Source organism: Bison bison, unplaced genomic scaffold (assembly GCF_000754665.1).
Source record: "Bison bison bison isolate TAMUID 2011002044 unplaced genomic scaffold, Bison_UMD1.0 scf7180017863957, whole genome shotgun sequence".
NCBI lineage: Eukaryota > Metazoa > Chordata > Mammalia > Artiodactyla > Bovidae > Bison > Bison bison.
This window is the reverse complement of record NW_011494529.1, coordinates 42,798-55,153: the sequence shown is the minus strand read 5'-3', so window position 1 is coordinate 55,153 and position 12,356 is coordinate 42,798. Positions and strand designations below refer to the sequence as shown.

Sequence of the window (12,356 nt, the reverse complement as noted above, 5' to 3'; positions counted from 1 at the left end):
TTCTGGATCATATGGTATAGGGAAGGTTTTTGAACAGGGAAGGAACACAGTTAGAACTATGGTCTAGAAAGCTGAACTAGGTGGGCCTGGTAGGTCAGATAGATTCAGTGAGATAGAGCAAAGGAGGTGCAGGTGGGAGAGAGGCAGGGGAGATTGAGTCAGGAGCTTAACAGTGCTCCAGACATCCTTAAGGGGAGGAGGACAATAGAGTAATATCTCCCAAATACCAAGTTGAAGATGAATGTTCTTGAGCAAGATTCATGGGAAAGAATCTGCTCGGGAAGGTCAGCTATTCCTATTCTTGGGCTCAAGAGAAAGAACCTACCATGGGCTTCCCTTGCTTCTCCTGATTTTCTTACTGTTACTTCCTGGTATAAACCTCTCAGTCTTTGACCATTACTGAGTGCAGATTTCACCATAAAGAATGGTAGAATTATGGGGTGACCTGTGTGGCGTGGCTTAATATTCATTTATCAGCTTCCCCTTCTATGTTAAGCACATACAGGATCGAAGTAGAAGTCAGTGTGCTTGATGCACACAGTTTTCGTATTACTCCACCAGTCACTGTGGCTGCTTAAATTGCCATCTCTAAGCTCCTCTCATCAAAATTATGGAACCACTCAACCACAGAGCAGTTTTCATCAGAACAGCACCCAGAAACTGCCGGAAGCGTGAGATGTTACCATTTCCACTGTATTGAGTCAGGGAGTTGCCACTTCCTGAGGGAGGCAGGACATAAGAAATATATTAGAATAACAGAAATTGTTCAGGGATAGACATCCAAGAGCCAAAAGGGGCCTGGAATGAAGTGGCTGCTTCCTGGGAGGTGGTTGATAATGGAGAGGTTTAATTATAAGCCAGTCAAGCTGTTAGTGACCTACAGGAAAGTGGCAAAGCTAACAATCCCAGAAAAACCTCCCCCGGGAATCCAGGTATCTTATTGGCATGTTCAGTATTAGAAATGCATCTTCCACCATTAAGTCATTTCTTCAACTGCATTTATCTTGGGTGGGGCAAGAAGAAATAGCAACTGGAAAACTTAAATATGTCCCTGTGTCTTCAGAGGGGAGGGTGGAAGAAGGGCACAAACTCCTCCTTTTTAAAATCTTTTCATGAAGCAATCACATTTCTAGTCAGAGGCACTGACGGAATTCCCTTCTTTTCCGACTTGCAACATGTTGAAACAGATATAAATTACAATCATTTCAGTAAGGAGCTGTGCTTATAGATACCGTCTGTGAAAGATATGGGCAGGTGAGTTAAGAACCAGCCTGTAGCTCCTTCATGTAGGTGGTCCTGGCTGGTTTACCCAGTAACACTCCCAGCATTCCCTGCCTCAGGCCCAGGAGGAAGCCCAGGTACACCCTAGTGTGGATAGGTGTGTTCTGCTTTGAGGAACCCAGTGTGTTAGGTGTGACATGTATGTGTGAAATAGCTAGTGGGAAGCTGCTCAGGGAGCTCAGCTCAGTGCCCTGCGATGACCTAGAGGGGTGGGATGGTGAGGGGAGCTCCAAGAGAGAGGGGGTATATGTATGCATAGAGCTGATTCACTTCATTGTACAGCAGAAACTAACACAGCATTGGGAAGCAGTTATACTCCAATTAAAGAAAAATCCAAGCTTGAATGGCAATAAATTTGTGAGATACATTTTATAATATTTCTTCATACAAAGTTTACCCCTTTTACTTTTTTAGATATTTTAGTTTACAAAAGCCTCCTCTTTGGGTTAGAATTCCTTTAACTAGTCAAATTTATAGTCTCTTTTCCAATTTGGATTGAAAGTATGATTGAAGTGGATAAAAATGTGGGTTTTCCCACAGATTTATAAGGTATCCAAATTATGAACCCAATCTGGAAAGGCCCTGTTTTCTTTTCTTGCCACAGCCTTATAGCACTCCCAGATCATACACTATAAAGTCCCCCAAAACTATCTGAAGAAATGGCTTTTGTTCAGCAATGCTGATTCTATTTCAATAATAGTATTACTCAACAGCAACTATAAAATACTTCAATATAATAATACTAATAACCCAAGCTGTTAGACGTTCATTAAAGGGCATCATTTTGGGTCCAGTAGAATATTTCTTTGTCCATCTAGCTGTTCTGGCATCACTGTGCGGTGGCTCTGGATTTATTGATGTTAAAGTGTGTATTCTGGCTTTCTTCTAGATTGGTCGCTTGGTTATTGGACAGAATGGAATCCTCTCCACGCCTGCTGTATCATGCATCATTAGAAAGATCAAAGCCATCGGTGGGATCATTCTGACAGCCAGCCACAACCCAGGAGGACCCAATGGAGATTTTGGAATCAAGTTCAATATTTCCAATGGAGGTGAGTTTGCTGTCATTTTAAGTACAGCCAATATTATGTTCTTTAGGACAAACCCATAACCTAGGCCTTGGAAGGTCAGGATTCTGGTTCTCATCCTTAGCAAGAGAGCTTTTTGTTTCCTTTTGGTGAAAATGAGATGCTTCTCATTTTGCCATACCTGAATATGAGATGCTCTGCATGAATGATCATTAACATATTTTCTTTTAGAAAATTCTGATACTTTGCTGCTTGCATGATGGCATGGCAGATGCACTAGTGAAGAGGAATTAGTTGATGAGCTTTGTGTTCTTTGTATTTCCATGTCAGCTATACAAAATGACCTACTCTTTGCTGTTCGGTTTCCAGGTCCTGCCCCGGAAGCAATAACTGATAAAATTTTCCAAATCAGCAAGACCATCGAAGAATATGCAATTTGCCCTGACCTGCATGTAGACCTTGGGGTTCTGGGAAAGCAGCAGTTTGACCTGGAAAACAAGTTCAAACCCTTCACAGGCATGTTCACTCTCCTCCTCTCTTGCCCACTTCTAGCTCCAACTTGAAGGATTTGCCTTTCAAGGTTTTAATAAAGTGGGTCTTTATCTCTGGAAAGATTGTGGTCACCAAGCATTGCATGCATAAATTAGCAGGTCTGGAATTGGGTCTGGGGGTCTAGAGACCTGGGCTGTCTGGGCTCTGCTGGGGATGAGCTGAGGGACCTTGGGTGAGTCAATTCTAAATCTCTCAGCTTCAGTTTTCATACCTATGAAACATACAGCCTTGACGAGAAGACCTGTGACATCATGTTCATAGCTGTCTTTTATTGAGCTTTTATTATGTGCCAGGCTCTTCAGATGCATTATCTCATTGGATTCTTACATTAGCCCTGTGAGGGCAGCACTGTTACTATTCCCTTTTTCCAGATGAGGAAACAAAGGCAGAGAGAACTTAAGGAACAGACTCAGGGTCACATCGTTGGTGAGTGGTAAACCAGGGTTCAAATGCAGGTGTGAATGCACATCGTCGGTGAGTGGTAAACCAGGGTTCAAATGCAGGTGTGAATGCACATAGCCAGTGAGTGGTAAACCAGGGTTCAAATGCAGGTGTGAATGCACATAGCCAGTGAGTGGCAAACTAGGGTTCAAATACAGGTGTGAGAGATTCCAAAGCCTGGCCCTTGACTTCATTTTCAGTAAAATCAACTTAGACCATTTTGGGGGCTAAATTTAAACTCACTGTACAGCAGCTGTGGTAAACATTTTATTGTTGAATGATAATGTATGATGATAATGGATGAAATACATGTTTGCAAAGTTATTCATATTAATACAACGAGGATGAGATGGTTAGCAGCGTGACTTGTGTTTCGACTTTGCTCTCACATGTATTCTTTCATCTGGACTGCAAGTTTGTGGGATGCATTTTGTGTTTGAACCTACCCAGAAGGACAGACAATTGCATCCCAAGGAAGAGGAAGGGGTGCTTTGGTATATCTTGAAGACATTATTAGGGTTTAGAAAATACCAGTAGAGAATTTCTTAAACATTTCATGTTTTGAAAATGTTCAGACCCCTGAAAATTCAACAAGACTTAGTTCTTATGTTTGTTTTATTCCTTTAGCAGTGCATGTAAAAAGTGATTCATTAAAAAAATTTTTTCTCTGCTTTTTACCATTAAGTCTTAATGGCAATGGGCCTGGAAAAAGTAAAGTAGGTGTTACCTTTTCTGTTATTTTTTGACACTAAAATATACTTCCTGGAGATGAATCAACATGGCAGTAGAGCAGTTTACCATCAGACAAACCTCTGTCAAAATTCCTCAGTGTGCCACATCCCAGCTGTGTGGGCAAGTTACTTAATCTTTCAGAAGTTGAACTTGCTCGTCTATAAAATAGAACTGATAACATTTACTGCTCAGGAAATTTGTGTTAGTTTTGAATAAGAGATCATGTAACAGCCCTGGCACATTGGAGCTGCTCCATAAATGTCCTTTTAAGGTAGCAATTGCATGTTTACAGCCATATAATCATTTCAGAGGATAATATTTCAAAAAGTGTTTAGTTCCTCCATCTTTTAATGTTGCTTGTTCTCACAGTGGAAATTGTGGATTCGGTGGAAGCTTATGCTACGATGCTGAGAAACATCTTTGATTTTAACGCGCTGAAAGAACTGCTTTCTGGTCCAAACCGACTAAAGATCCGTATAGACGCCATGCATGGAGGTATGGAGCCCTTTCTCTTCTTTTCTCTCAAAGCTATGAAGCAGCTCTCAACTTTGTGTATCATGATGCCTTAACAAGCCTGTTCTTAAGGCTGTCTCTGGCAGCGTTTACACCATTACTTTCCAATCATTTCAGAGTAATATTCACAGATAAAATCTAACTGTAGGCAGCAAAAATTCCTCATGGTAAGGTAGTGTGACGGTCAGTGTTTCCACATTAAGCAGCAGGTTTTGAGTAACATGCAGCTATTTTTGTGGACTCTCCCTCCCCCTCAGAAGATGCCTTGGATTCTTCCTGAACACCCCCATCTATTCCCAGGGGGAGCCATGGTTTGCTAGATCTGATAAATGTGCTCCTGAGCCCCACACCCCAGTTTCCTGTTCCCACACGCGCCTTTTCTTAGAAGCTGACCAGAGCACGCCGAGGGTTCAAGTCAGGAGCAACAGGATGTATGTCTCTCCCTCTTCTTCCTCTGTGGGTTTTGTGGCCAGATCAGTAGAGGTGGCAGCCGTCACCGAATCAGAGCCGTGAGGTTCTCTTGATGTAGGAATATGGGAACTCCTGAGCCCTTGGCTTGTCTATTTGTTTTGTAATAATTTGGAAGTTTAGGATCTTTTTCTTAAAAATATATTTATTTGCTTCTTATTGTTGGCTGCATCAGGTCTTAGTTGCAGCACGTCGGGGCTTTCCTTGTGGCACGCAGGTTTCTCTCTAGTCATGGTGGGAGGCTCTCTAGTTGAGGTGTGCGGGCTCAGTAGTTATGGCACGTGGGCATAGTTGCCCCGCCACATGTGGGATCCTGGTTCCTCGACCAGGGACCAAACCCACGTCCCCTGCGTTGGAAGGTGAGTTCTTAACCACTGGACCACCAGGGATGTCCCTAGAATTTTAGAATCTTTGAGTGGCAACGATTTTCCCTGGTGCTGGAATCCATCTGCCTGCCTAGTTGGGGAAGACTTTCTGCCTGTGCTTGAACCATTCCTATGATCCTGTCCAGGTCCTTCTGTTACACTGCAAAATCTGTTAGAAAACTTCTCCTGGTGGCCTGAGATGGTCTATCTCTGGAACTGCTTCCTTGGGTCCTAACTTGCCTCTGGAATCTCACAGAATGGGCCTCCGTTATTCAGACAAAGGCCATTCTGACTTTTCAGAACATTCAGCAGCCATGCATTGAGTAGCTACTACATGTATGCTTGGGGGTGTGGGTGTAGTCAGGGATTCTGTAGACAATGGCACCCCACTCCAGTACTCTTGCCTGGAAAATCCCATGGACAGAGGAGCCTGGTGGACTGCCGTCTATGGGGTCGCTAAGAGTTGGACACGACTGAGCACCTTCACTTTCACTTTTCACTTTCATGCATTGGAGAAGGAAATGGCAACCCACTCCAGTGTTCTTTCCTGGAGAATCCCAGGGACCGGGGAGCCTGGTGGGCTTCCGTCTATGGGGTCGCACAGAGTCAGACACAACTGAAGCGACTTAGCAGCAGCAGCAGCAGCAGACACTTCCTTCAAAGAGCTTGTGATGCTTGGGGAGATGAAGTGGCTAAGAAACCAACCACTGCCAGGCCAACAAAATGAGGGTTAGATAAAATTTCAAGTATTCTCCTTGGGGTGTGGAGGAAGGCGCAGTTTGACTGAAGGTATCAAGAGAGGTTTCTTGGAAGAAGTGGCAACCAACTCAAGCTTTTATGAAAGAAAGATGTAAGGTGGTGGAAACTCCAGTGATGGTTATACCCAGCTGAGGCAGTGGCTGCAGCCAATGCATAAAAGATGAAAAGGAGATGTCACATTAGGGGAATGAGCAAAAGCCTTGGTTGGCTCGAGTATGGGGCTTGTGATGGTGTATTTCCTAGGAAAAGCTGGTCTCCAAGCTGACGTCTTTCTGCAAGGCTTTCAGTTGTTCCTCAAGAGTCTCAGTTTCTATGCCCCTCATGGCTCTGGCTGCCTTGTCCTCATTCTGGGGTGTGTCAGTAGCCTCCTTAGCATGCCCCCAGTGGGAGACACGTATTCTATATTGTCCTGACCTCTGCCGCATATATTGGAACCTTCCTTGGTTGAAAGCATTTAGAGATGAACGTTCTTGATCGTAGCACTAAGTGTCACTGTGAAGTATGTGACGGGTTTGCCCTGTTGTGTGTTGTTACTGTGTTTTTGTCTGTATTCTTTTAATCAGCTTGTTGGATAGCTTGATAGAGGAGAAAGATTAGGACTCTGAATCCTAGCTCTCACTCCTATTATCTGTGTAAGTTTGGGCAAATAGCTTCCTCTCAGAACCTCAGTTTTGTTATCATAAATTGGAGGTGGTAATCATAATACACAAGCCTTTATAAAATATGGGCTGTTGCTTGTTCTTGGTGCCTCATCTCTATTAACTCATTTAATTCTCACATCTACCCTGTAAAGGTAGCTTTACTATTATTATTCTCATTTTGCAGTTGGCATAGATGGAAGCACAGCAGAGATATTAAATAGCTTAAATAACTTTCCCCAAAATGGTAGAGCCAATAATTGACAGCTGAGATCTGAACCCAGATACTCTGATTCCAGAGTCCAGGTTCTTAAAGCGCTAAGTTGTAGCACCTCATGGGCCTTTTTGAAGGACTGAGGAAATGTTTAAGAAGCACCTGTGTAGCAGGATCTTCATAAAGCTTCGCTTCCTCCCCTTCTCCCACTCTTTCCTAATCCCTCATTATTCCTACTTGTAGAACTTTCTACTCCAGACTCTCTGCGGTTTGTGCCATTTTCCCTAGATTGCCTCTACCTAGTCCCCAGTCCTCACCTTCTGTAATCAGTTTCATTTCTGGTTCTTCATTTCATGCTCTCCATAGTCGTGGGACCATATGTGAAAAAAATCCTCTGTGAAGAACTCGGCGCCCCCGCGAACTCGGCAGTGAACTGCGTTCCCCTGGAGGACTTTGGAGGCCACCACCCTGACCCCAACCTCACCTACGCAGCTGACCTGGTGGAGACTATGAAGACAGGAGAGCATGATTTTGGGGCTGCCTTTGATGGAGATGGGGTGGGTAAAAATGCATTTAAGTGAACTCTGATGCAGGCCAGGCCTAATGTGCTAAATGGGGGAAAAGCAGGCCCTGCAGCCTGGAGTGCAGTCAAGCTCCCTCACTGCACCTGGAGTCAGGGCTCAATTATTAGAAGACCCTCTTGACAGGATGACTTGAAGTGGAACCATGTGTCTAGTGTTTGCTGAGGAGGGCAGGGTGATTGGGGCCTGGTTATCATGTCATGACTGATGCTCCATGAGCTGACTGGGTTCTCGATCTCCATCCTTAGGTAGATTTTTGCTCTTAGCCAGCAGCTGGATCCTTCTTCAATCTCTGGAAAGGGTTTTGGCCATATGATATACCCATCTATTCATTCACATTAGCTGAAAGATGAAACTATAATGAGAGAATTAACAGTTTATTCTTTAGCTACAGTTAATATTTGAAATAAACATGCTCTTTTATTTGCACTGGTGAATATGTAACAGACAAGGAGGGACAGTTTCTTAGAGATAGTAAACACTACACATATTTACTTGCTTAAAAATATATTTTGGTGGTTGCTATTGTTCTTTAACATCAGCTGGAATTCATTGTTTCCTATAAAATAGGTTTTCCAATATTAATATTTGGGGAATATTAATATTTGGGAAATAGCAGAGGTTGGGACATTACCTGGTGGCTCAGTTGGTAAAGAATCCACCTGCCAGTGTAGGAGATGCAGGTTCGATCCCTGAGTAGGGAAGATTCCCTGGAGAAGGGAATGGCAACCCACTCCAGTATTCTTGCCTGGAAAATCCCGCGGACAGAGGAGCCTGGTGGGCTACAGTCCATGGTGTCTCAAAAGAGTCAGACACGACTCAGTCACTAAACAAATGAACAAGCAGACATTATTTTCAGTGCATCTTTCTGTTGCAGTGCATCCTGGGTTTCCTCTTTACTCTCAGTTACTTGAGTACTTCCTGTGTATCAGGCACCAGGAGAACAGTGAGGTGACACCATATTTTGTTGGGTCCTGCACCAAATGGAGGTGCCAAGATTTAGGAGCCTTTCCTTGAGGAAATCTGCTTTTTCCTTGGAGAATGCCTGGTAGACCTGAAAGTGAAAGTGAAGTCGCTCAGTCGTGTCCGACTCATTGCAACCCCACGAACTGCAGCCTACCAGGCTCCTCCGTCCATGGGATTTTCCAGGCAAGACTACTGGAGTGGGGTGCCATTTCCTTCTCCAGAGGATCTTCCTGACCCAGGGATTGAACCCGGGTCTCCTGCATTGTAGGCAGATGCTTTACCGTCTGAGCCATCAGGGAAGCCTAGCAAGCTTTAAAGAGCCCACATTTCCTCTCACTGTGATCTCTGCTCTCTTCTGGGAGAGAAGAGAGGTGTTTGGTTCCAGAGTTTGGAGAAGGTCAGGGAGGTTACATTCAGCTGGCCTCTGGAGGGAGAACAGAGAATTCAGCCTGGAAGGAGTTTGCGCTTTAACTCAAAACAGTTTTAGCTGTTCGGCACGGAGGTGCCATTGGCCCAGCGGTACTGTACAGATCAATTAGGAATAAAGTCCAGTGTCTAGAACCCAGTATGAATAAATGTATCAGCTTTAAATTTTACAAAACCTCCATGTAAGATCGTTTGGTTTCTTCAGCACTTTGATTAAAAGATCTCTCTTTGAATCCCCCTTCTCCCAAAGGATCGGAACATGATTCTGGGCAAGCACGGGTTCTTCGTGAACCCTTCAGACTCTGTGGCTGTCATTGCTGCCAACATCTTCAGCATTCCATACTTCCAGCAAACCGGGGTCCGTGGCTTCGCACGCAGCATGCCCACCAGTGGTGCCCTGGACCGGTAGGTCTCTCCACTCCCTTGCTTCCCAAGCAGGCCCTCATAGTGCCGGGAGCACCCTTCCTCCCCTTTCAGTTCAGACATCTGATGCATACATAGTGTGTTATCTAAGGGTTTTCTTTATGAAGGAATGGTGTCCTTTTTTCTGGATTGGATGTGCCCCACTGTGCTGCTTTAGCACTCTGCGTCTCTCCCATCCTGGCTCTTCTCACGCTGTGTGCTGATACTCTGTTTACTTGACTATCTGCCCTGTTGAACTCGAAACTAATATAGAGAAAAGAACGTCTTTGTCACTGTGCTAAACTCTGACTGATCACGGCGTGCCTGGTACACACACACACACACACACACACATGCCTCATTTTAAAAAATGAATGATTGATGTTAATGAATAAATGAATGGATGGCACTTCTGCTGTAGTCATCATTCTAGAGACTCACTTTCTCTGGGCAGTGTGCACAGAGTAGGGATGAAAGACTGATGTAAGATCAGTGTTTCAACAGAACTTTCAAAAAAATGTTCCCCATCCAGCCCCCATCAGATGCCCATACACACAAGCATAGTAAATGTTCATTTATTCAAAATCTGAATAAACATAAAGCTAAAATAGTTTAAAAAATACATTCAGTTTTGGAGAAACAAGGGACCCAGTGACAATAAACAGTTGTATCTTTGACTTGCTTGTTTATTTATTGTATATCATCTCATTTGAAAAGGCTTTAGGTTAGCTTATGAGATCACATTTAAAACATCTGAAAAATGGAAGTCATAAATGAGCACAAAGCAGAGATGTTGACTACATCATGTTCAGATCAGATCAGTCGCTCAGTCGTGTCCGACTCTTTGTGACCCCATGAATCGCAGCACGCCAGTCCTCCCTGTCCATCACCAACTCCCGGAGTTCACTCAGACTCACGTCCATCGAGTCAGTGATGCCATCCAGCCATCTCATCTTCTGTCGTCCCCTTCTCCTCTTGCCCCTAATCCCTCCTAGCTTCAGAGTCTTTTCCAATGAGTCAACTCTTCGCATGAGGTGGCCAAAGTACTGGAGTTTCAGCTTTAGCATCATTCCTTCCAAAGAAATCCCAGGGCTGATCTCCTTCAGAATGGACTGGTTGGATCTCCTTGCAGTCCAAGGGACTCTCAAGAGTCTTCTCCAACACCACAGTTCAAAAGCATCAATTCTTCAGTGCTCAGCCTTCTTCACAGTCCAACTCTTGCATCCATACATGACCACAGGAAAAACCATAGCCTTGACTAGACGAACCTTTGTTGGCAAAGTAATGTCTCTGCTTTTGAATATGCTATCTAGGTTGGTCATAACATCATGTTAGGTGTCCAATAAATAGTTCCTGGATGAATGGGTAAAGAACAAGTGAATGAATGAAAGGCTGAGGCTAGGGAGGAAGAAGAATGTATGTACTTGGTTCTTATAATCATAACTATTGCTCACTAAACATTACCTTATGCTAGACAGTAAGCATATATTTTAAGTCATTTAATTCTCAGATTGGCTCCATGAAGTAAATACTGTATTTAACTCCTCTTTACAGATGGGAAAACAAAAGGAAAAAGAAGTTAAATAATTTGCCCAAGGTCACCCAGCTAGTAAATGATAGAGCAGGATTTGAACCCAGAACCTTTGCTCCCAAACACTGGGATGTGCAGTGCAGTAGTTTTCTGGTGTGTGTGTGTGTGTGTGTGTGTGTGTGTGTGTTATAGAACTAGTGCTGACTTCACTTCAGCTAAGAAAGTAATGACTAATATCATATAGTAATTTGTAGTTGACACTGTTTTTTTTACATTCACTGTCTCAATTGATCCTCATAGCAGTCCTTATTTTATTTTTTTACTTGTTTTGGAGTATAGTTGATTTACATTATTGTGTTAGTTTCTGCTTTACAGCAAAGTGAATCAGCTATAATTAGATATAGCCAGTCTTTTTTAGATTCTTTTCCCATAAAGGTCATCACAGAGTATTGAGGAGAATTCTCTGTACTATACAGTAAGTCCTTATGAGTTATCTATTTTATATATAGTAGTGTCTATATCGGAGAAGGCAATGGCACCCCACTCCAGTAATCTCGCCTGGAAAATCTCATGGACGGAGGAGCCTGGTGGTCTGCAGTCCATGGGGTCGCTAAGAGTCGGACACGACTGAGCGACTTCACTTTCACTTTTCACTTTCATGCATTGGAGAAGGAAATGGCAACCCACTCCAGTGTTCCTGCCTGGAGAATCCCAGGGACAGGGGAGCCTGGTGGGCTGCCGTCTATGGGGTCGCACAGAGTCGGACACGACTGAAGCGACTTAGCAGCAGCAATATTCCATTTATATGGTATTTGTACCACATCTTCTTTATCCATTCATCTGTCAGCCAGAAGAGTAGTTAGCAGCCGTTCCCAGGACTCCACAGCTACATCAGAGCTAGAATTAGACCCTGGTCCTTCTGCCTCCACATCCTCCCTCCAAAGCTGTGAGCTGGTTTGTGGCCACACTATTGTCCATTAGACTGATCAGGTCCTGAAATAGCTTCTGTGTAATCCAAAAATAGTCTAATTCCAATTTATGTGGATTATATGTGATAATCCACATATAGAATCACAATGGAAAATACTTCATTACCCAGAAAGAAACTTTATTTTATTTTCACAGTTTTAAAAATCATAATTTAATTTTCCTCAAATATTAGAATTGAAATATGATATTGTTTTGCTAGTGATAAGCATTTTGGGAAGCAAATCTCACTAAAAAGGTGAATGAAATGTAGGTAACTCTTCCTGTTCAAAGGGAAAGGAATCTAAAAAAGAGTCCCTCAAAAGTTTCAGATAGACTAAGGATAATATAGGGAGAAGTAAAAGATGTGTTGCAGGGGACAGGGGACCACGGATTGGTGTGGATGCAGCTAGAGCTGACGGGAGCCCCCGGGCCCTGTCCTCGCGGGGCCTTCCAGGGAATGAAAGGAGCACTGACCAGATCGCAGGCAGTG

At 43.6% G+C, this 12,356-nt stretch overlaps 1 protein-coding gene across 3 annotated transcripts in view; it reads left to right on the top strand.

Annotated features, from left to right (window-relative positions):
- The window catches only part of PGM1 (phosphoglucomutase 1), a 68,188-nt gene that overhangs the window by 32,834 nt on the left and 22,998 nt on the right, over positions 1–12,356 (top strand). For all 3 annotated transcript variants that reach the window (XM_010833892.1, XM_010833893.1, XM_010833891.1), the window contains exons 2-6: positions 2,171–2,333; positions 2,679–2,825; positions 4,404–4,529; positions 7,358–7,548; positions 9,215–9,369. In XM_010833892.1, coding sequence (XP_010832194.1) covers positions 2,171–2,333; positions 2,679–2,825; positions 4,404–4,529; positions 7,358–7,548; positions 9,215–9,369 — 782 coding nt within the window. The remainder of the gene's footprint in view (positions 1–2,170; positions 2,334–2,678; positions 2,826–4,403; positions 4,530–7,357; positions 7,549–9,214; positions 9,370–12,356) is intronic.